The sequence below is a fragment of the Pipra filicauda genome, unplaced genomic scaffold (assembly GCF_003945595.2).
Source record: "Pipra filicauda isolate LSUMZ 115617 unplaced genomic scaffold, ASM394559v2 scaffold138_size1969278_pilon, whole genome shotgun sequence".
NCBI lineage: Eukaryota > Metazoa > Chordata > Aves > Passeriformes > Pipridae > Pipra > Pipra filicauda.
Window position 1 is genome coordinate 1831523 of NW_024103862.1, and position 24003 is coordinate 1855525.

General features: G+C 38.8%; 2 protein-coding genes across 3 annotated transcripts in view; one reads left to right on the top strand and one right to left on the bottom strand.

The window, feature by feature from the left end:
- Positions 1 to 225: 225 nt before the first annotated feature.
- COPS5 (COP9 signalosome subunit 5) lies at positions 226 to 14275 on the bottom strand. Of its 2 annotated transcripts, XM_039378440.1 has the most exons (9): positions 14158 to 14275; positions 13640 to 13722; positions 13308 to 13542; positions 10011 to 10139; positions 8754 to 8819; positions 7186 to 7271; positions 4371 to 4482; positions 3471 to 3619; positions 226 to 622 (listed from the first exon to the last, which is right to left on the bottom strand). In XM_039378440.1, the coding sequence occupies exons 1-9, from the start codon at positions 14251 to 14253 to the stop codon at positions 538 to 540; spliced, it is 1041 nt and encodes a 346-aa protein (XP_039234374.1). In that variant the 5' UTR covers positions 14254 to 14275; the 3' UTR covers positions 226 to 537. The 2 variants fall into 2 exon arrangements, with proteins under 2 accessions (XP_039234374.1, XP_027603991.1); XM_027748190.1 differs by lacking the exon at positions 14158 to 14275 and having other exon boundaries at positions 13640 to 13883.
- Positions 14276 to 14745: 470 nt separating this feature from the next.
- Positions 14746 to 24003, top strand: part of CSPP1 (centrosome and spindle pole associated protein 1) — a 67258-nt gene continuing 58000 nt past the window's right edge. Inside the window, exons 1-3 of the mRNA XM_027748179.2 lie at positions 14746 to 14831; positions 19620 to 19723; positions 20262 to 20358. Coding sequence (XP_027603980.2) covers positions 19622 to 19723; positions 20262 to 20358 — 199 coding nt within the window. The 5' untranslated portion in view covers positions 14746 to 14831; positions 19620 to 19621. The remainder of the gene's footprint in view (positions 14832 to 19619; positions 19724 to 20261; positions 20359 to 24003) is intronic.

The following is a 24003-nucleotide window of genomic DNA, read 5'->3' on the forward strand; positions in this document are numbered from 1 at the left end:
CAGGAAAGGCTCCACTAGATTTAATAACTTGTTAAAAGATAAACAAATGGGATTTCAATTCTTAAAATTAAACACAGATATTAAAATCTGAGAAACAAACTTCTTATACTGCATAGCTTACCTATCTAATCTAACTGAGTAGACAGTACTTTTCTACAGAACAATAAGAAAAAGAGTAAGAGAAGATAAATGCTTGCCAAAAATATCAAGGCCCAAAATACTCACTCAGGTTCAAAATTCTTTTATTGCAGTTGGATGAGATAAATATCTAAGACCAAAATCCAGTAAGTCACATTTATTTTTCTCTTGGAACAATTCTGCAAACTGGTTGTGTTTTATGATAAAGAACAAAAAGTTGCACTACATTTCAGAACATTTTGTTCTTTAAAACTGGTCAGACAGGTGGAAAATATTAAAGTACTACAAATTAAATGAATACTTTTCCACTCCAGCTTCATTTCCCAAATTGAACAAGTCCAAGCAAAAGAAACTATGGTATTTTCTGCTTTGGAGATGCATATCAGCTGGTGATGCGCTTCAAGCTATATTAATTTGATTAAAAAGTTTATCCTTAATAACCTGAGACATCAATCCATGTATAGCTTCTATGGTGGTCTTGCAGCTGAAAAACAAGCATAAATTCAATGTTGGACAAAACCTGAACAGAACTGTCATTTTCTTTGAAGATATTCAGCTGTTTTGGAAGTTCAGGGTGCCCATAACCCCATGAATCTTAACAACTGTCCAGCAAGAAGTCACACACAGCAATTTTAGCCATTGTTGCCAATACCTTTTTGTTACTTAAAAAGCAAACTGACTATACACACACATGGACCAATTCCAGAAAACTTCTTTGGCAATTTAAGACATCTTAACAATAGCAAGTGGGCTCTATGGTCCTCTAAACCAAAAAATAAAATAAAAAAAATCTTTGGAGGAATGGAGCTACCAGCTGTTGTTATCAATACCTGAAGGCTCTCCCTGTTCTCTACCTTATCTCCTTTGCCCAACTCCAGGACAGTAGTGCACGGTAATCAAGGCTCCTCTGAGAAACTTTGAAGGAAACATTAAAGGAATACTTTATAGAACCAATTAGTTATTGGTCAAAATATGTAAAGTGCAAAACGCCCAAAGAGCTGAGAGGATTCCTACTGAACCACGTTTTCTCCAGTGTTTGGCTTAGGGGGGTGTAGTATCAAGCTAACAAATAAAAACAAATGCAAAAGGTGAATCAGCCCTGAAGGCGGGGAAAACAGGGACAAATTACTATTAGCTACATAAAGGAATCTTATGGAAAAGAAGCTGACTTGGAGCACAATTTGGCTAATCCATATGTACCCTTAGAAAATGGCTCTTAGAGATGTGTATGTACAGTAACAGATGATCTCATACATCCCAGTGTAAGCACCTTTATCCTAATGCCTTACAGCACTGTTTTTCCTAAAACAGGTACATCCAATAATCCTTTAGTAAACTTTGCAACCTTATTTTCTTCAAAGTAATTTAGGTGCCACTGAATCAACTGTCCTGTGTCTATAGAAGCCTTTTATTATCTTTACTCTTCTCTTAGGAAAGATTACTAATTGAAGAAAAACATGCATCTGTGAAAGTGTTACAATTTGTTTTGGGAACTATGGTAGCTTTTGTTACACAGGAAAGCAGAATTCATGACAACAACAATCCCTTCCAGTCTTACAATTTATAAACTAACTACTGATGAAGTCTAAACAAAAACAGAAAAGTATTTGCAAGAAATAAGATAGTAGGATGATCAGAGGAGTTATTTCTTAGAATAACTGTAAGCAGGTGACAGCAATGGGAAAATAAAATGTGGTCAGTATTATGGGACACCAAACAGGGACCAAAACTGATTAAAATTTGTCAGGAACTCCATCCTTCTCATGTCTTTTAAGCATTGTTATTCTGTTTCACTACAGGAACTGGGAGGTGTCACTTAACCTGGCTGTTATGAGCTAGCAACAGCCTTCACTTCATTGCAAATGTATTCTGCAACTGAAATAATCTAAATGAGTATTAACTTCTATAAAGTCACTCCCCTTCAAGTAGATTATGTTTGTTAGAAAGCTTGTAAAAGCTGCTAACTTTCCATAACAAGGAAACAAATGCACAGACAACACAAGCACAATACCAACTCTGATTCTGTTTAGCAATGACCATACTACGTTTGCAGATATTCCCCCATTGCTTACAACAAAGGCTTGTCCAACACAGGCTGACTCCTCTCTTTATTAAGGCAAAGCCTGTGTCCACCTGAGTCAGAGTGAATAAGATTTAAATAAAGTAATTTCTGTTCACACAAGATCTCCTTTTTTTCTCTGGGTTTTTTTTTACCTACCTAATAAGTCACCACTCATCTGGTATCTCAAAAATTAGTCCCTCAGTAAAGCTGGTACTACCACACACATTGCTAGCGTGGAGATGTGGGGGGGAAAGAATATCAGAATACTGGTTTATGTATCAGGATGAAATGATGAGGAAGAGGGCCAGAAAGCCTCAAAATCTGAAAAGTAGAACATCCCAGCTTTTGTTCAATTTTTGCAGTCTGTACCAAGGTATTCTACGGAATTGATCCTTACTAAATGGAATTATTCTCTCTCACTCAGAACACTCCTAAGATGCCTGCAGGCGAGTTCTGCCTTCTCCACAGATGGATATGAAATTGCACTTGCATGTACAGTGCAGTATTCCTTGGTTTTTAAGGTCTGAAATTTGCCAAATACAATGTTCTTGAACAACCCAACTGTATGACTTGTTGGATACTATTACCTTTTATTAAAGATTTTACTTGGAAAAATGGTGACTATAATTCTGTACACCCAATGAGAATAACTTCATTAACTGATAAGAGCAAGTATTTGCTATCAGGCAAGATAGCTAAATATAAACACCTTAATATCTGTAATCTACTTCCTAAAAGCAAAACAACAAAAACCCCTTCTTTGTTTGTGGAAAAAGGAAATATTAATTAAGAAACATGAAAAAAGGCAGTTCTTAATTTTTAAGAGTAAAAGTCTTACACAAGTGTAAACTAAACTTACTGGACTGTTAGCATTAGTTCTTAAAATCATGTTCTATACAATAATTTTATTTACTGTTAGTTTAAACCTGATTAATCACAAAAATGTGCTGTTTTCTAGCAATGTTAAAATTCTGCATTTGACAGAAAACATCTTTCTTTTGTTTGCCATATTCTGATGGAATTTTACTGGGATTTTTTTGTTTAATAAACTAGACTCGAATTTATTCCAGAAAAAAGACTGAAAAGTCTTAAACTTTCAAAAATAACTAATGACATTTGGAGTCTCTCATTTATATCTACAATTTAATAATTCTTATCTCTAATCTTGTCAGGTTACAATTTAATTGGCATGTTACAATTTCAGGCATGATAAAAGTTTAAAACAAAATAACACTTTTTACAGAGAAGATAAATGTACGCATTATCTTACCTGTCTCTTGTTGCTTTTGCAAGTTTGTCTTCTGATTTCTTGTCATGAGTCTCTAAACCCAGCATGAAACTGCCCCTTCCAAGCTGAGCTTCTGACTGTTCTAATTTTTCAGACAAATCAAAGACTTGGCCAGTGGTGTAGTCAGCATTCTTGGGAAAAAGAAGGCAATAAACATTGATTTCTAAGCTATACATTCAAGCCTTTATACACAAAATAAACAAAATCTGAAAAGAGCTTTTAAGACTGTAGTACTGCACATTTTAACCTATATCTGCAATTGAAGTGATGCAGAACGTGAGCGGCATGAGTGGTAGTTGAGAGAACAGAAGCTAAACCTCAGACAAATTCTCAATCCCTAAAGCCTGAAATGGGCACTCTTTATTACTGTCAACCTGTGCCCTAGGTCATGAAAGAGTAAGTAAAACTCAATCGGTTCTGTCCAAGAGAAAAGGTGTAAAACAGTGTTCTACAGAAGGAAGGTTTTGATGCTGTTACACTGAAGGTCTACCTGCAGTATTTCGGTTGCAACGTTGTTTCAACAGTCTCATTGACTGTTTTTTTAAAAAGTGTTTACTTATTAAACACCATTATTTTAAGGAATACCATTAATTTCAGTGCTATATAGAGTTACAAGATTAAAAGGTGTTTAAGATAAACTTTAAGTGTATAGAGAGAACTCAGTAAAATTAAATGTAAGTTATTCCCACCTTCTACAGAGCAGATACAAGGAACGTTTCAGTACTTATGATTAGGAAAAACTCACTTTCTTGTATAATCTGATAGATTCTTAATGTGGGATCTATATCTATCAGTGTTCTGTTAAGCATTTTAAAGCAGAGGGTCTAGTTTTTAGCACTCTTGAGTGAATAAATGCACACAACAACATACTATGGTACTTACAGTAAGTAAACTAGAAGAACTGAGAGTGTTCACCCAGTACTTGTTCCACAAAAGTTCAAGCAATTTACGATCCAAAGATGATTTAAAGTATGAGACTTCTAAAGCATAATACCTTCAAAAACAAACATGCAAACAAAAAAAGCTTCTAGCTAAATATGTCCTTTGACTGTCACACACAAAATACATGCAACTCAAAAAATCCTTATCAATAGCAAGTATCTTCAAAAACTCAAAGCACTGAAAAATTAAAAAAATTACCCCCAGTTCCAATTCTAACTCTTAAGATTTTCCATAAGTAACTCATATATAACTTTAATACAGGAATACATAATCCTCACATATACTGCTGTGTTCTATTTAATGAAATTGCAAGGGTTTTTTAATTATTCTCTTAACAACTTCTTGTGCAATGTAGTGATGCCCTGTTACATGCCTGGAATACTTCAATACTGTAATAACTTATAGTTGATTGCAGTTTTGCATATGCCACCTCTAACTCCTTTAGGAAGAGCTGGTAGCAGTAAATGTTACAAATAGGCAAACAATCTTATGTTCTACCACACCTATTTTGAAAGCCAGGCTTTAGTGGTGCTACAAAATTCACAAGAGACAATAAAGCAGACAGAAAGCTGAGCTATGTAAAGTCATCAGTGTAGGTGAACTACAGCAACATTTAAGAGCTATATTAAACTTTATTTTGATCAGGAAATTCTTGCACAGGTTATCAATAATCCTGTTATCTCTTGGTCTCTGTAAAGTTATTTTGCTCAGCATTTCTGTAAGAAGTCCCATCAGAGATAACAATGCTATAAAATCTAGCAACTGACCACACTTTAATATTTCTGGAATTTAACAAATACCATTATTGCACATATGTGACAAAAAATGAGATACTAAGCCAGTTCTTCAAAGAGATGTGTGGCAGATTCACAATTAGAAATCCAAGTTATTTGACGAACAATGTACTTACTAAAAATATAAAATGGAAACAATTTAGAATTGAGCTTTGAACATCAACTAAAGGAGAAAAGTTAGATTAAGATTATCCAGACTGCTACTGCTACCATGAAGTGATTAGTAGTCATTGGCATTTCAAACAGACAGGAAATAATGCTGTTAGCAAAAAATGTTTACTCTGTCTTAAGAGAATTGGCTGAGGGAGCTGGGGTTGGTTAGCCTGGAGAAAAGAACGCTTGGGGAGACCTTATGTCTCTCTACAACTACCTGAAAGGAGGTTGTAGACAGGTGGAGGTTGGTCTCTTCTTCCAAGTAAAAAGCTCAGGGTGAGAGGAAATGGCTTCAAGTTGCACCAGGGAGATTTGGATTGGACATTAAAGAGACAAACCCATGAAAGGGTTGTCAACTCTTGGAACAGGCTGCCCAGGGAAGTGGCTGAGTCACTGGAGGTATTTAAAAGATGTGTAGATGTGTCTCTTTAGGGACATGGCTTAGTGGTGAATTTGGCAGTGCTGGATTAACAGCAGGATTCAATGGCCTTAAAGGTCTTTTCCAACACAAATTCTCTATGGTTCTATGACCATCATTCAAGTTCTCTAAACTTTTAATTCTTAGTCAGACTACTCATACTACTGAGAGGACACCACCACTCTAGTCTTTTGTATTATCAGTAATTTAGTAATGTGACAAGTTTGTAGTTTTAATTCCCTCTCCTGCCTAACTGCTGTTTCATTCTAGGAAAGACTGAAAAATACTTTCTTGGTTTGGATGGAAAGCAATGACTCGTACAAGAAGCCAGCTTCCTGAGATGGATATTATAATGATAATTACTAAGTGCTGCCAACTTTAAAAAACCCTACCAAATGTACTCTTACAGTTTTACAAAGATTTCTGTGTAGCTCCTGTTCTGGACCTTTCCTCAAATCGGATAGAAAGGCCAATTCCAATTGGTTTAATTTCTTCATCACTTCAGAGTCAAACTTTGCATTCAACTATAAAAACACTGAAGATCAGATACCCATGCACCAAAAACATGAAAAAAACCCACTATGCAATAGCCTACAGGGCTGTGTCAGTGAGGTCTGCAAGTTCTCTGTACACAGATGCTGAAGGCAGAATTGAAACCAAGCCATCGTTGAAGGAATTGGTCCCATCGTTCCTTAGTTACTTTGCAAATGCTGTGTCTCCACTATCTGTCTCTACTTTCCCCCTCACTTTAGCTTAACCAGCAAGGACATGTGTGCCCCCACAATTTAGGCCAGATCAGGGGACTGACCTGGCAAAACAAATGCCCTGACAAATAAAGAAATGGTATGTATGTATGTATGTATGGGGACACAACAGCTAAAAAAAAGAATGGTTAAAACTAAACTACCTTTTTAATTAATGGAAAGTAAACTAGCAGGATAGAAAAAGCAGTAATTCTTCCTGTTACTGATCTTGTCCTTGAGGCTGCACCACTTTCCAATCCTACCAGAGACAGAAACAATCTTAACACAACCAGTGATGCAGGATAACGAGCTGCGCTCGACATGCTCACAAGAGCAAGATGGATTACAGGCTCCCCAGCCCTCTTGATCACTCTACATCTGAACCTTTCTTCCCTGCCCTAACAAGGCACTACTACTAAAATGTGTCCAGAAATCAACTGCTAAAGCTTTTAACCAGCTCATCTTTCCAACAGTTCTCTCTTAAACCATCTCCTGCTAAATGCCAGTAACACTTTTTTACAAAACCAACAGTGCTAAAGTAACACTGAACTTCAAAATTTGAAATGCTCTAAGGAATTTAGTTTTCCATACTGCATCACTAACCTAAACACAAAAATGCTGAAGTCACAAGTTTTTCTGTTACTTACTGTTTACAGTGTACACCAAAGTCTTCTATTTTATTAAGTGGAATAGTCTGGTATTCGGAGGGACCTTCATCTGGAGGTTTATAGCCCTAAAAATTCAACAAAGGGCAAAGATGACACAGTAATTCTGAGACTTTTTTTAATGCCTCAACTCTTGGAAGCACTTCACAAAAAAAATCTAGTTTATGCAATTCTAGTTTATTTTTCCTAAGGGAAATGACATTTCGCCTGGTAATCTGAAATTCAGAATTTTCTTGCATCTCGGGTTTACATTTGGCTTTAGTAGCAGTCATAATTTGCATGTCTATCAAAAGCAAACCAGTGGTCAACAGCTGAGTTTTTTCAAATGAGTAACACAGCAGGCTATAATTAGACCAAAGAATGGGTAAGCTTTTTCTAAGATAATATTTCTCTACCTATTCTTTGAAGTAATTTCAATCTTCTTTGAGGGAAGACTGGAGATGTGAGAAAAGGGAAGAAAAATCCATGCCTTGGATATGCCTTAAAGATACCCAAAACTGCAGTTACTTATTTAGCCAAGAGGATGCCACTCATAGCTACTTACTAAGCAAAAACTCCCTGCAGTCCACTGTGAGGACTCCCTAAAAATAGGCTTCCAATGTGACTTTCTAGATATGATTTTGTTTTCAGGCACAAGATTCTTCTCCCTGCTCAAAATTCTGAAAGTATTTATGAAGTGGTTTTGCCCATAGAATTGAATACGCCGAATCACAAACTGTTCTAAGAAGATCTCTCATGGTTTTGTCAACAGAAGAATAATGCTTGGATGCAACTGGGGACCTTTCACAAACATTTTTGTTAATTACAAGATTTAATTTTTATTAAAAAATTAATTTTGTTAATTGTTTTACTGGATGGCTGCCTGAAGTTCTTGATAAGTCAATAGTAACCGAGGATTTAAAAGATATACCTGAACTTTCTTAGATTGAAATTAAATAACACAGTTATATCTCTGCCAGGATTATACACAGGAAACTGCATTTGGAGATCTAGATCTCCAATACTGATGTGATTTTCTAGTTTTAAGCCTAACCCTTCCATATTGTTTAATTGACTTTTTTGTGCATTATTTTGTGAAGATTCATAATATTTATTTGAAAGCTAAGTAGATAGTTTTGAACCTTCTTTTTCTCAAATGAAAAGCAAATTACAACATTTTAAACGTGCTATTAACATTTGGTTTTAAGTCTAAAAAAATAAACAGAGAAGAATTAACGTAAATCTATTTTGATGAGTGGTACCTACAACTATATCCATTAAAAAACAGCTTTATGGAGCTATATAATTTTAGGACAGCTCCACAATCTAGATAGTATATTTGATTTAACACTGCCAAAACTCTATGAAAACCAAACCAGAAATCAACTTTTGTAAACATAATCAATATCCAAAGGCATGCAGTAACCAATATATCAGCATGTCCTCCTTTTGGAATGAACAATGACATACAGTACAGCACAGTAGATCAAACTGCTGTAATCTCTAGAACCAATCTGTACTTATTTAAAGACAGTTCAGTGATCACACACTAGATGATTTTAACTATTTACCTTAGGATATGTCCTAAATGCTCCAAGGTTTACTTTTCCTGCAGATATTGTTCTTGTTGGGTCAATCTGTAGAAATACAGGTAATACTCATAATGTGTATTTTATAAATTATTACAGGCATAAACTAAGCTTATTAATTACAATTACTAAACTAATTAATTGTATTTCAGAAATGTAATTCATGCAAATTGTATTAGTTTTGTCATAAATGGTATTTTTCTGTTGGGATGAGACTCTAAACAGATGGGAATATCAATAGCCTGCTGTGGGCCATTTTTTCAAACTAATTTTCCCTGTTTAAAAAGTACTTAAAAGAAATTGCACTTTAGAACAGTCAATAAACTGTAATAAAAATCTGCATTTTAATCTTATAACCACTAGAGGTAAGAAAAAGTATTATATTTTTTGCTGCACTTTGGTGGAAAATGCAGGAAACTAATGGAAAAATCTCCTTGCTAACATATGTACTAATGCCCTGTTTAATTTCAAAACTAATTAAAAAAAGAAGAGGAAAAAAAGAAAAAAGCAGTCCCTTGAAAAGTGTTCTGAATCTGTGAAAATATGTCACACGGTGAAAATACTTCTTAAGGGTCATTTATCTTTTTCTTATGTAATTCTTCCATCAGTTATACTCCTTCTTTATGACTAATTTCAGTATTTTTTCCTTTATTTCCTTCAGTAGCAATGGTTATACAAATAGTATCTCAAATAAGGTTTACTTTTGATTTCAAATGTATCTGAAGCCTAGAAGAACATGAAGGTCTCAGGGATTTTTTTCAGGTTGCTTCTTCGAAGATACATTTCCTAGTGTCTCCCACCTTGTACTATGCCACTGACTTAATTTAAAAGGCACTTTAGATACAAAATAACAGATCTTCATGAACGTGCTTTGCTGTATTTCAGCAGCAGAAGGAAGAGAACAAAAGAAACAGATTTTTTTTGTTCTATCACAGGAAATCAAATATGGATTGCTCAATACATTTTTTTTCAAAAGTACCAAGCAGAACTTTAAGTTAAGAGTAATGTATGGATTTGTACAAAGCCACCATAGCTGGAACAATGCCGTGAAAATGGTCTTGGCAAACAATGCTACTGGTTTGGCCAGAATGTGGCCAGCAAAGCAAAAGGTGTGGCATCAATTTAAAATGTGGATCTAACACCTCCATCATGCAAAATACACACTGCTAGAACATTAACAGACAGAAATCTAAAAATTATTCCCCCCCGCCGTTTAATCACTCATTGGCCAGTACTTACAACCACTGCTACGAAGGGTTCTTGAAATTGCTGATTAAGCATCTGCGTGCTGACGTCGATCCCCGAGAGCCAGCAGCCGTAGCCAGGGTGACTGTGATACCAGCCGATGGCATTTTCCAGGCGTCCGACCTAGGAACAAGGAAGGGAAAAGGCCGAGTTCATCTCCGTTCCCAAAGTACCGGCTGCCCTCCAGCGGCCCTTCCAGCACACTGCAACGCCGCGGGAGGATAAACAGGAATTTATTATGTTGCTCGACCATTCCCTAGAAACCGCGCAATGTGTAGCATTGGCATTCTCTGCTACAGCTGCTGCCACAGAACAAGGACCTTCAAGGAGTCAGGAGCTGAACTTCAGTGTCAGCTAAAGTACAGAAGAGGTTCCACACAGTGAGGTGCTGAGCTGGGACTCCTCAGCAGGCATGAGGAATTTTTTAGGGTGGTTATGACACAGGTATATATAATCTCATATAATGCAAGAAACATCAGCAGTGAATGAATTGCTTAGTACAGTAACACATCTCAGAGGCATATACTATTAGATCAGTGGTAGGTTTAAAAATTAACTTGAAAAGCATGTTTTCAAACACCAGAAAAGACGGAAATTATTGCCCAGAGCCAGCTCTAAAATCCAAAAGGTGAATTTTTGACACATTTTTATCAGATAAAAACTCAAACCAAATAATACCCCTGGCAACCTCTAAAAATACTGGAAGAAAAGGAACAAAGCCAAAAAAAGACAGGAGAATAAACACCCATTTAACCTAATTTTTGTAATCCTCTCTGAAGAATTGCTTACTGGCTGTTCCACACTGAGTAGGATAATTTCGGTCCAACCTTACATGCCAGTTCTTTACTGAGAATTAAGATGTGTTTGGACACAGTGCCTGTTTGGTTTTGCCCAATACTGAGTATGTCAGGAAGGTTCAATCTGAAAAATTTAGAGATGAGAGGAAACACACAAACTTGCTTACTGAATGGAACATTTATTTTATTTTTTTACTGGTGAATAATGTTTGTATTTCCTTTGCAACTCCCATAAGAGAGGCCAACAAAGCACTTTAGAATGTGTGTTATTTTTCAAAGCCAAATAACACATTTTAACTGTATTTATACCAGATCCTGCCCATGGAGAAGCAAATAACTGAAACGCTGGCCTCTATAAGGCACTTATGTAGAGGAATATATCAAATAGCAACTTAATATTAAAAAGACTTATTCCAGGAACAAGTGCTTGCCAAAGTCAAATATGGAACGTGCATGCAAACCCTGCCAAAGCACCAGGAAAGCTGAGTTATTATATTTGCACACGAGTTCAATTTCAAAATTGTGAAACTACAGACAAAACTGTATAATGTTGTTAATGTTGACAACAGGAAAAAACATTTCCTATGATATAAGAACTCCTACAGACACCCAGACTGTTTTAAACACAAGCTGAACTCACTGTATATAAACACCTAATTTTATGCTATATACTAACTGTTTTGAAACTCGGTATTTTTACCTAAGAACAGGATAGTATGAATATATCTCTATCTAAAGATAGTATGAATATATCTTCAGGCAAAGACATCTCTTCCAGTTACCTACTTTCTGCAACAACAGTATTAGCACCATGATATTAACAGTTTCCAGATAAAACAAACCAGATAAAATACATTATTTCTAAAATTTTCTCATTTACAGGGTTGAATTATTTAAAAAGGTCTCAGAACATTACTACTTCTGGATAGGAAGTATACTGAGTTACTCAGAAAGGATATTGAGGTGCTGGAGCAGGTCCAGAGAAGAGCAACAAGGCTGATGAAGGGACTCGAGCACATGTCCTATGAGGAGAGGCTGAGGGAGCTGGGGTTGTTCAGCCTGGAGAAGAGGAGGCCCAGGGGAGACCTCATCACTCTCTACAACTACCTGAAAGGAGGTCGTAGCCAGGTAGGGGTTGGTCTCTTCTCCCAGGCAGCTATCAGTAGGACACGAGGGCATCGTCTTAAGCTCTGTCAGGGGAGGTTTAGGTCAGATATTAGGAAGAAATTCTTTACAGAGAGGGTAATGAGGCATTGGAATGGGCTGCCCAGGGAAGTGGTGGATTTTCCATCCTTGGAGGTTTTTAAGATGAGACTGGATGTGGCACTTAGTGCTATGGTCTAGTAACCACGGTGGTAGTGGATCAAGAGTTGGACTTGATGATTTCAGAGGTCCCTTCCAACCCAGCTGATTCTATGATTCTATGATTACGTTTATTCTTTGTTGATGTTATGATTCAGCCTAATGTACATCTATTTAAATATCTCTACCAGTATGCAAGGCTGTGAAGATAAGTAAAACACTCCAAAATAACCCATGTACTCCTCTGTTATACCCACATAGTAAGTAAGGGGCTTCTAATTTTAGGTGGTCTAAAAATCAAAGTGTCAAATGGGTCTCAAAACTATTTGAGCTTGGAGAGTTAAAGTTATTTCAACTCTTATTTGTAGTATAGGATTGCCCTGTACGGGAAGAAGCGCATCAGCAGGTGTTCTGTTGCGCTGTGCTGGTTTCTACATCAGCCACAGAGCAGAGTCGTATTTCTGATATCCTTCTGCACACGAGAACTTTACTGCATAGTCAGGTTTAATGAGACATGGATCTCTGAATACAGAGTGATGAAGATGGGAAACCGACATTTGAGTCTGTTCAGCTAAATTTCCAAATGAATAATTAAGTTGCACTGAAACTTTCTTATTCCTTCATTGGCAATTTCTTCACGAACGAGTTTTCTTTATTTTATGGAAAAGAGCAGCATGGTTATGCAGTAGGACTAGAGGAGAAGGTAAGAATAAATGCCATATTTGTGATCTACAAATATAAGTATGTCTGATGCATACATATTTTATATTTTATATCTAATTTTGCATATTGTATCAGTTATTTTAGGAACACGATCCCTCCTTGTACCATCCACAAGCCACCAGTTTCAGCCACAAAAACACTTCCTCAGCAATGAAAATAATTTACGAAGGAAAGAATACTGTACTCATTATAGAATCATTAAACTTGGAAAAGACCTCCAAGACCATCGAGTCCAACTTTTGATGACCTACTGTAAGATATGGAAATACGTATTTGCAAATGTTTACAGGGCCCTGCGTTCCCTGCTGCTGACACAGTTACCACTGTCATGTTTGAGGAGAAACAGGACAATCGGGCAGGCACTGGTACCGGGGGGAAGCCTGCGAGCCCCCGAACGTGTTCCTATAGCTCACAAGACCCACAGGATCTCCGTGGAGGGGCAGAAACACCCGCTGCCCCCCCTCCTCACCTGCTTGGCGTTCTCGATGTACGCAGCCATGTACTCGTAGGCGGCGGCCTGCGCGTTGACGCGGGTCTCGGTGCCCTCCACGGGCAGGGCGAAGCTGTCCATGATGATCATGGTCTCCCCGTCCACCTTGCCCAGCATAAGCCCCATCACCTCCAGGTTGCCGCCGGACCTGGCGTGCATCACCATCTTCAGCAGCGCCAGCGCCGAGATCTTGCAGTACTTGAAGTAATGGTGGCTGCAGCGACACAGAGGCCGCGGGGGGAAGGCAGAGCCGTCAGACCAGGATCCTCGCAGCCCGTCCCGCCCGCCCCGCCGGCCCCGCTCCCACTCACTCCTTGGTCCAGGGCTTGGCCGCCAGGATCTCCTGCTGCTGCTTGCGGTCGTACTTGTAGATCTCGTCGATGCTCTGCGCCTCCTGCATGTTGTTCGCCAGCTCCCACGTCTTCTGCGCCATCCCGCTCCCGGAGGCGCTGCTCCCCGCCCCCGCCATCGCTCCCGTTCTCGACCCCAAGCCCGCTCCCGGCCCAGGCCCCGCTCCCGGCCCCGGCTCCGCACCGTCGCTCCGGGCCGCCGGCGGAACCAACCGCGGGGCGGGGGTGCGGGGGGTGCGTTACAGGGTGGTACGGTCCGCGCAGGCCCGGGGCGGGCGGTGCTGCGTCCCCAGCGGCCGCGCGCGGCTCTGCAGCCGGGTCGGAGCCGCGGGGCCGCGCGGCGCGCCCCCGATCGCACCGGGATGCGGCACCGCGGGAACCCTGGCCCCGGCCGGGCGGTACCTCACGGGGAGCCGCCCGCCAAGTGCCCCTTGTTATTATTACTATTATTATTATTATTATTTTATTTTTTAACTTACTGTGTCCTGTTCTGGGTTCCTCAGTACAAGAGGGACACGGAGCTCCTGGAGCGGGTCCAGCGGAGGGCAACAAAGATGATTAAGGGACTGGAGCATCTCTCTTACAAGGAACGGCTGAAGGAGCTGAGCGTGTTCAGCCTCGAGAAGAGACGACTGAGAGGGGACCTTATCAGTGTGTATAAATATCTAAGAGGAGGATGTCAAGAGGATGGAGTCAGGCTCTTCTCGGTGGTGCCAACCATAGGATAAGAGGCGACGGGCAGAAACTGATGCACAGGAGGTTCCACCCGAATATGAGAAAAAACTTCTTTACTGTGTGAGTGACCGCACAGTGGAACAGGTTGCCCCGACAGGTTGTGGAGGCTCCCTCACTAGAGATATTCAAGAACCGCTTGGACGCAATCCTGTGCCACGTGCTCCAGGACGACCCTGCTTGAGCAGGGAGCTTGGATCAGATGACCCCCTGCGGTCCCTTCCAACGCGGTCCATTCCGTGATGCTGTGAAGCCCGCCCGCCACCTCCCACGGCGCTCCCTTTCCCCGCCCGGTGGGAGGCGGTGGCGGCCGGGTCGCGCCGCCCTCCGGGGCAGGGGGGGGCGCTGCGCGGCGCCGCCCGCCGGGTTCCGGGGCGGTGGTAACCGAGGGGCGCGGACGGAGTCGCGGCTGCCGGCACCGGTGAGCGGGCGGCGGGGTCGGGGCGGCACCCGAGGATCCTTCCCCGCGGTCCCGCCGGGCGGTTCGCAGGGGCCGCACCGAGTCAGGGCGGCGGCGGGGCCGAGGGGTTTCGCCGGGCAGCAGGACGGGCTCCGGGGCGGGACGGGGCGGGGGCGCACCCGGGGCGCAGTGACGGGTCTGGGTGTCCCTGCGGGGGCGGCAGGGCTCGGTCCGGCCCGGCTCGGCTCGGCTCGTCCCTCCGGCGGGGCCGCTTGTTGTGCGGCCGTTGCCTGACAACGGCGCCGCGGTCCGGAAAAGGGGCCGAGCCGCGGGTGCCGCATCCCCGCCCCGGCCCCGGGGGGTCGGTGCCTCCGGGAATGCCCGAGAGATGCTGCCGAGGAGGGAGGGAGGGAGGCTGGGAGGCGTGCTCTGCAGGCCAGGGGAGAGACGCTTCCCCGAGCTGTCGCTCTTGGAGAAATAAACCTGATCTCCTGGGTCTGAAACTTTGCCGAAATTGGTGTCTTTTTGGATCAGAGTACGTGCTCTGCTCTCTGAGAAGGCAGATAAACCCTACTGTGGAGGGGAAGTAACTCGTGAAACTTGTTGGTTGGTTGTTTAGAGGGTGAATTGTCTTCTTAGTTGCGAAAAGGTCATGCTGCTTTAGTCAGAGTTTATTATTTGTGACCAAATTTATTATTTGTCCAGACCCTGGAATCTTTTGTGCTTTTTCAGCCAAGGATTTGAAAGAAACGGCAGTGAAAGGTACAGGAAGCACGTCTCTGGCAGCAGGAGATTATTCCAAGTGCCATTCACAGGGATAGAGAAGCAGCCAGTACTGGCTGCTGTGAGACTTAGGAGGTTTGGGTGAAACTTTGAAAAATGTTTCTCAATGACACAATTGGTGGCTCTATAACCTGCAAGTACAATTATTAAACGTGGTGTATTTCAAAACATTTGCTTTTTCAAAGGTTTTTCAAAGCATTTCCCTCCTTGCCAGCCATGCTGCAATTCATATGGATGGGAATTGCCGTTTTGCCAGTGTTCCTGATGTTATTTTAATATTGCGGTAGCACAGAAGAGACAAAATCTATTTGCACATGCTTATTTTAAATTTTGTGCCTCGTTTTCCTGAACAAATAGGAGGAAAAGGGAAAGATTAAACCGGGATGCAATAAGCATTGCTCTAGGTGATAAAGTAGCTACACAATACATAGCTAAATATACTACATAAGATAAATATACACATAGATGTTTTGAATACCTGGAATACAGAGACATGCATTATTAACTCTGGGCATAGACCCATTAAAAATGTCATGTTCAGACCTGAATACCTATTGTTCTTAAATATCTATGTGCTTTTTATTGCTTGGTATATTTGCTTAAGTTGAAGTCTATTTAGCTCACTCTGTAATTATTCAGAGTTTTTGTGCTTTTGTGAAAACTTTCAGTTGGAAAGGAAAACAGGTTATGAAAATCTAAAATGTTCCTGAAAGAAAAAATACAGAAAAAATATTTTTATGGAACATTTTCAGACAGTAGTTGAATATATAGCAGCAGTATGTTTAATAAAATTGCACTTTGAATAATACCATGTTTTGAGAATGCAAATAATCCAAGATTTAAAGTTGCAAGAGCTAAAGGAAAGCTGATAGATTTGTGCTATCAAATGATTTTTTAGAAATGGTATTTACAAAATATTGTGTTTTCCAAAAAGCATGAAAAATATGATGTTTACATCTCATAATTTTGGGAGCATATGATTTGTCCTTGGGTTTTCAAGTGTTTACAGCATATTCTGACTTCCCCTTTTGTGCTATGCACATACTCATGGAGTGATGTCTCCACGCTTGGTTTTTAATCTGCTGCTTTTACTAGTAGTTGCAAGGGGCTAGAAATGCACAAAAGGCATTCAAATGCATTGCTAAGCTGAAAATGAGCTATTTTGTTTTGATTGGAAGCAGCGTTATAGTGTCAGGCTTTTCCTTGGTGTGTTTGTGCAGTCATGTGAAGCCAGTTTGAAGTTGACAGTTCGCTGTGAGTTTAGTGCTGTCACCTCCAAGATAATTCACTGCACACCAAAGGGCTGTGGTAGGCCTCTTCTCAGATAGAAATGTGTTGTTTCCGTCTTTTTATTGTGATTAGTCATGATCTCTTCACATGATACAGTAGATGATAAAGTTGATTCATATTCAGTGGGACATTTGCTTACATGCTGCTATATTTTTGGAGCCTAGCAGTGTATGCATAATTTTCACATTGTCACTCTTTTGCTTAGAATAATAAGATATTTTTTTCTTTTTTAGTATAAGATACTCATTTTGCCTATCTCATAAAGTTTGCACTTGTGCATCTTTTAAGAAGATCAACTCAAGCAGAAGGATGTTAAGACTCAAAACATCTAGATATTTCTAAGAAGGATTTGTCTACTTTTCCAGGCTATTTAGCTGTATTAAAGGTATGCTGAATCAACAGTGCTGTAGTATTAGTTGTCTTAGTATTCTCCAAGGCCTGGAATCGCCAGCTTTCTTCACACCAACCAAATTTACCTATGTAGTTCAACTGTAACAGTTTTGTCTTTGTTTTTTAATTTATTATATTGCTCTTTTGAGCAATGTGATAGGAGTGCAGAATGCTGGAATATTCATGGTGTTCCTCATGCTAGATAGAAAATATACTGTGAATACTCCTTTCCTGATGCTGTCTCTCGGAATAAGTTTGGTACCGTTCCCGTGCAGTAATTCGGAAACAGTTCTAGAGGTTATAAATGCAATTGTAAATGGATATAAGAAATACAGATATTACAGTCAGCGAGCTTTTGAAAAGACTTCTCACAGTGTTTCCTACATGCGGTAATTTTCCTCTTGATGACTATGCTGCACTGGATGGGTGATGAGACCAACTTTTACATTTTTCAGTATGACAAGTTGCTTCAGCCTTTTTTCATTATTCTTATGTAACTTAATAGGCTAAATAAAATTTACCAGTGCCTGGAAACTTATCCTCTTTTAACTTATCCCTTATCACTGAGCAAAACTAATGAGATTAAAGATTTAGGACAAATCAGATGGGGGTATTTATTTTTGGAATTGATTGTCCTGTATTACCACTAGGAATTGTAAATAGGTTGTCCTAGTTCTACCTCCTTTGTAACAACATTATAATTTTATATTATGAATCAAAAAAGATAAAAAGTTTAAAGGAGTACATTCTGAGGAATACATCAAGCAAATGTATTCATTAAATTAGGTTAGCCTGCAATTACTTGGCTTTATCTGATAGCATTTGAGCATTTTTTGTTTTCATCTTACTTCTAGTAAGCATTTATCTCAGTCTTTCTGGACACATTATTTTTATGTTTACCGATGTGCTATCTTATTATATTTGAGGTGGTGGTTTGGTTTTTTGTTGTTGTTGTTGAAGTTCTCTGATCCTCTTCCTGAAACTGTTTTCTAATATACCTTTATCATTGGCCTAATGTTTACTTCATACAATCTGTAGGCTTTAGAAAGATATCTAATCAGCCTCAAAAAACCTGCTGTATAGTTAGATTAGTATAGATTAGTTTAGATGTTTGTTTAGATACTGAATGTGATGGGATTGTTCAGGAACCTGGATAAGCAATCCTATTTCTTAAGTTCTGTGGGTAGCATTAGAGTGATTTGAGGGTCACAATTTTCTTCTCAGTTTCATGCTTTTTTTAAGTATGGAATATAACTTAGAGATTTTTTTTAATCAGTAGGCTTGGTTTTGCAAAACTTCTTCTGCAGTGGAGTTGATGAAAACACTGAGTGGAGATTAGGATGAGTAGGCTTGTATGCAGTCATTGGTTTTGATTTCGTCTTTCCCTTTTTTCATGGTTACAGCTTTGCAGTATTTTTAGTTCTGGTAAGACTGTTCTAACAAAGAATATTCAAAATTAACTTTTGTACAGTTTCATTGACATGAATTCGATTGACTCTCATTTTTATTATGAGGTTATCCAGGTGCAGCAATGTACAATAAATTCCACAAATAAGATGCTAAAATTTCTGCTCTGAAGGGCTTTCAGCTAAATAGGCAAGGTGCACAACTAATGAAAGACAGGTAATCAGCTCTTCTTCAGTACATGTTTTCTTACAGATGATTGGCAGATTATTGCAGAATTGTAGCTATTCTTATTGCCTCTGCTATTTTAGTGGTACAGGAGGTAGTGATACACTGTTGGCTCCAACTCCAGAAACACTATGCATGTATTGTGAGTTTTTTGTTTGTTTTGTTTTGTTTTTAATAAGCTTGATTGTTTTTAAGACTTCTCATGATAGTAAGTTAAGCACAGAACTGGCTGTATGATTTGGTACTTATTTTGGACTATATGTGTAATTTGCTCTTTTCATATTCTTTTGTCTAGTGATTCCTTTATCCTGTTTACTTTTGTGTATTTTCTAATTTTGATTTAATTGTTCACTAACAGTCAGCTTGTGCTAGTGTGTAGCAAAGGGCCTCTGATAGACTTGCAGTTAAAAAAACTAACCCCAAACCACTTTAACCGGGTTAGAAAAAAGGATTAGAGAAGTATCTTCAATTTTATAATCTGGAATCTTTGAATTTTCTCTCTGGTGAAATGTCAAGTAGTATCCTCCATGAATGAGTTTCCCCGAGTCAGATGTTTTGTTGACTCAGCAAACATCTTAAGAGTTGTAGTTCTGAGGGACAAACTTGATTATTTTTTAACTGCTGTCTTAAGCAACTATATAATTGGGCTTTAAATTTTTGAAGTTCTAATGTAAAGGTACTGTCTAAAGTTCTGCGTCTTTTCTGTAACCTTAGAAATGATGGCAGATGACTTAGACAAATCTATTGAAGAACACAAGGCCAAGTTTGCACAAGATAAGGCAGAACTTGAAAATGATCCACCTTACATGGAAATGAGGGTAAGACTGTTAAAAAGCTTTCCTGAATATAAGTACTTGTCTTGCTAAGCCTTCTTTTACTGTGCTCTTATAACTGGTTTTTTTGTTAAATTATATATTAAAGATTAAGTAATTTCTAATTTAAATACTTTGTATCTGTATGTATGTAGATTTTAAAAAACCTGTATGCTACCAGGCATACACAGTAAGATTTGTATTTTACAAGTGAGAAAACTCTTGTAAATGGCTATTATTGCTCCTTCCCCCTCCTCCCTAGGGAAGGTGACTGTCAGGGATCTGCCCTCTGCTCACTCCAGAGCTGTGGTCTTGGGATATCCTCAACATTTCTCTTACAGAAACTAGGAAATATAAAAGGAAAGTGACAATTAAACAAAATCTATTCTTATCACAGTTTTCCTATTAGTAATTTTAATGTGTTAATCCAGCATTACTTTCAATCTCTCTATTCTCCAGTGCAAATAATTATATTACTAATGTATCTTATACATGATATTTCCTTTACCTTGTACTGCAGTAAAGCATTTTGTTTTGTTTTCAGAATAAGGAATCAGAGAAGCTTTCTGAGACTAGGAAAATGTTAATTTCCATGGCTAAAGAAAATATACCTCCGAATAGTCAACAGAACTATCCTTTAGGTATAGTATATTTTTTTAATATGTTTTCTAGATTTAAGTAGCATTTAATTACATTTGGGAATTTTTGCAAGGGAATTACTGCTTTGGACCTTTAATCATAAGGTGATCATTGTAATTCAAGTGCATAATAATTCTTCAGTCTTCTAAAAGTCTTGGGATTGTATGGAATTTTATTTATTTTGCAGTTACGCTTTTTTTTTTTAATCAGGAGAATGGGGCAAGCACTTTTTTTTTCTTCCTATAAAGGTAGTACCACTAAAAAAAAATCCAAACCAACCAAACAAAAAAAAAGAAATCTGCTTGCCAGTCCTTGATAGGCAATATGTCCTTTCCTGTTGTATTTGAGTGAAAAAAGCTTTGAAATTCCATCTCTCATCTGGACTTTACTTCAAAAGGATACATTCCCTGTACTTTGTGACAAGGAAGTAAGAATACTTTTCCTTTCAGCCTCTTAGGTTAAGAGTCCTAGTCCAACTTGACTAAAATGCATACAGTTAAACTTAAGTTTTTCCTTTCAATTGTAAGCATCTTTCAGATGTTTAGGCAGTTAAAACTGTTTGTATTGCTCTGTAATTTTGTTACAATGTACAACGTCCAATGTTACATGTAGTCATTTACTATTCAGGGACAGAAGAAGCACTTAGTTTTGGTTGAAATCTTAACTAAGGGAAATGGTTAAATTTGTTTTGCTGTAACTATCAGTATTAGTAACTGTTTTCATTATATATTGTCCTTTTCCTTCTTTTCTTTGTGATTTCTGATTGAAAATGTGTGTGATAGTGTTCTTTTCTCCATTTTGATGTTTCTGTAATGTGCCACCCTTCCTTACTTGTCCATCTCCTTTCTGTTGGCACTACTGTTTTTCCTTAGTTACACTTGTATAGCTCAGGTTTGTTCTGACAGCTTTAGAGCTTTTTCATGTCCTATTTCTTGTTGATAGGTAACTCTTTTCTTTCAGTGTAGACGCTTTGGGTTTGTACCTCATTAATTTTCATGCTGCGCCTGCTGTAATTCTGGTGTAATTCTGCAGCTTCCAGTGGGAGGTGGAACCTGAGCTTGTGAATCTGTGGGTCTGAACTGATCTTAGCTGCATAAATAAAAACATGGTTTTTATAAGGGTGTTGTATAAATAGAACTGCCAGCCATCAGAAGACTTTTAGAGGAAAACTTCACAAAAAATACTTGAAATGATAATTGAATATTCCTTGCTGCCAGAAGTCATAATAGATAAACTTGGTTGTAGGACAGCACTTGAATAAGTATCTATCATGCATTTTTGGCAGTTTTATTAGGATCAGCATGTTATTCCTGGTGTTGATAATTCTTTGCTTAACAGTGGAAACATATGATACAGAAAATAGAATACAGTAGGTAGTATCCCACTGCCTGACAGTGACAGACCAATACTGAACAGTTAAGCTCTTTTAATATTAAAATAACTTTATCATTGTGGGAGAGCTATAATAACAAATTGTGTTTGTTATTACAAATTTGACTTAACTGTTAACGCCTAAATATAGTAACCCAACAAAGTATTACAGATGAGGGGCATTCAGGTGGTCTTAAATGAAAACCAGTAAGTAGGTATTGCCATGTCATGGTTTAACCCCAGATGGCAACTAAACACCGTACAACCACTCACTCACTCTGTGTTTGGGGAAGAGAATTGGAAGAGTCAAAGTGAAAAAGCTCATGAGTTGAAATAAAAGCAGTTTAATAGTTGAAAAAAAAAAGTGATGAAAAAGAAAATAACAAAGAGAAAGAAATAAAACCCAAGAAAGACAAGTGATACAAATGAAAACAGTTGTTCACCACCAGCTGACCGATGCCCAGCCAGTTCTTGATGTCGTGGGTGGGAGTGGAAGACTTAGACAAAATTTATTAAAGAAACCCTGCTGTTGAGTCATGAGGTCCAGAAAGTATCCAATCTTAGCCTCAGATTTTGTCAATGGTTTAAATTTAAGGAATTATAGAGGTGTGATTGGACCGCCTTTGTCCTGCAGGTTTTAATGATGGGAAACTGAGAATATTTATATAAAATGAATAATTTATTATTACAAATGATCAGACAAAAGATCTTAATCAGAATTATTTATTACACAATATAAATCCTAAAAGTACTAGTAGTGTTAGTAAGTAGCAGGAGGGCCTACCCCAATAAGGCCTAGAATCTGGTAAGATAGCACAGTGCACTATATTGAGGCAATTATTGAAGCAATTATATTAAAGCTAGCAAAAAAAGAAATAATTATTAAGTAGAGATTTGATATAACTTACCCATACCAGTGCTTGTGGGGAGATCTCTTTCTATCAGCCTTGGGGGTGTCCCCAGCGAAAGGGAGGAATCTCCACACACACACCCCAGGAAGGGTTATGTTAGAAGAACCTGACTGTATGAAAGGGGACTGGACTTTTATAGTATAAAGTGATGGACCGCTAAGTCAGAAATTTACAGGTGAGCTACCAGCTTATCTGTCACATCCAACTTCAAAAAGCAGGATGTATGTTTGGAGTTCAGTGAACCAGGCTGGTTTTAGCATAATTCAACACCAAAAGCATCACCACGGTGCCTCCAGTAACTCACTACAGAGAGCTCGCGTTGCTTGCATTCTCTGCCCAGGTTCTAGGCCTTACTGGGCCCTCCTGCCACACTCGAGCAGCAGACCCCCCCAACCTCCCCCCTAGTGTTATTTATGAGCATGATGCCATAGGGTATGGCATATCCCTATGGTCAGCTGGAGTCAACTGTCCCAGCTGTGTCCTCTCCCAGCTCTTTGTGTACCCCCAGCCTGCTTGCTGATGGGTGGAGTGAGAAGCAGGTAAAGCCTCGATGCTGTGTGACCACTGTTCAGCAATAACAAAAACATTCTTGTGTTACTAACAGTTTCCAGCACAAATCCAAAACACAGTGCCACACCATCTACTCTGAAGAAAATTACCTCTATCTTAGCCCAAATCAGCACTTTCTATAATAATAATTTGGATGCTGAAGTGGATGGTTGTTGGTATTATTGGCTGACTGCTTTAAAGCAATGTAATTTCCTGTGGATTAAATCAGTCAGAGACTTGTTCCTTGGTAGCTACTAAGTGTACTCTATAGTTCTAGCAATAATGTTGAGATTCAGACTGAATGAAGTGACAGTTATTTCTCATCATTAAATGCATGCAAACGTTTATATAAAAATGCATTTAAAATCTTAGGTTTTTTTTAAAAATTGTCAGTGTCCTTATATGGGATTAATGGGATATGAAATGGCAGATAACAACAGCAATTACACAAAAAACAAAAGCAGAAAACCATTGAAAAAGAAAGTAAATCTCTTATTCTGATGGAAGAATTCAGACAAGTTGCACACAAAATTAGGGTGAATGTATGTTAGCTGCAGTAGTTTTGCTCTGCTAGGCTCTCCTAGAATAAGTTTTTGAAGTGAGTAGTTTTCAGATATCCTGCAGATCACAACCCATGATTGTTATCTCAGTGCTTTTCTCATGGCCAAAAAAAGGTCTTCTGTTAAAAAAATTAACTTTAAACACTTTTTTGTTTGAATACTTCACATATTTGAATCAAAGCACTTGATTCCGTAATTGTCACTTCTTTTCTTTTTTTTTTTTTTTTTTGGTACTGAATTTTACTGGCATCTGTGA

What these genes read in the sequence shown, in the direction of transcription:
- COPS5 (XM_039378440.1), bottom strand. Translation starts at nt 14,253, where the DNA reads ATGCTCCAGTCCCTTAATCATCTTTGTTGCCCTCCGCTGGACCCGCTC. An exon ending in TTTGGTGTACACTGTAAACA is followed by an intron (nt 4,483 to 7,185) that starts GTAAGTAACAGA and finishes TTGTTTTTGAAG; the next exon opens with GTATTATGCTTTAGAAGTCT. An exon ending in GCAAAAGCAACAAGAGACAG is followed by an intron (nt 623 to 3,470) that starts GTAAGATAATGC and finishes CTTGTTTTTCAG; the next exon opens with CTGCAAGACCACCATAGAAG.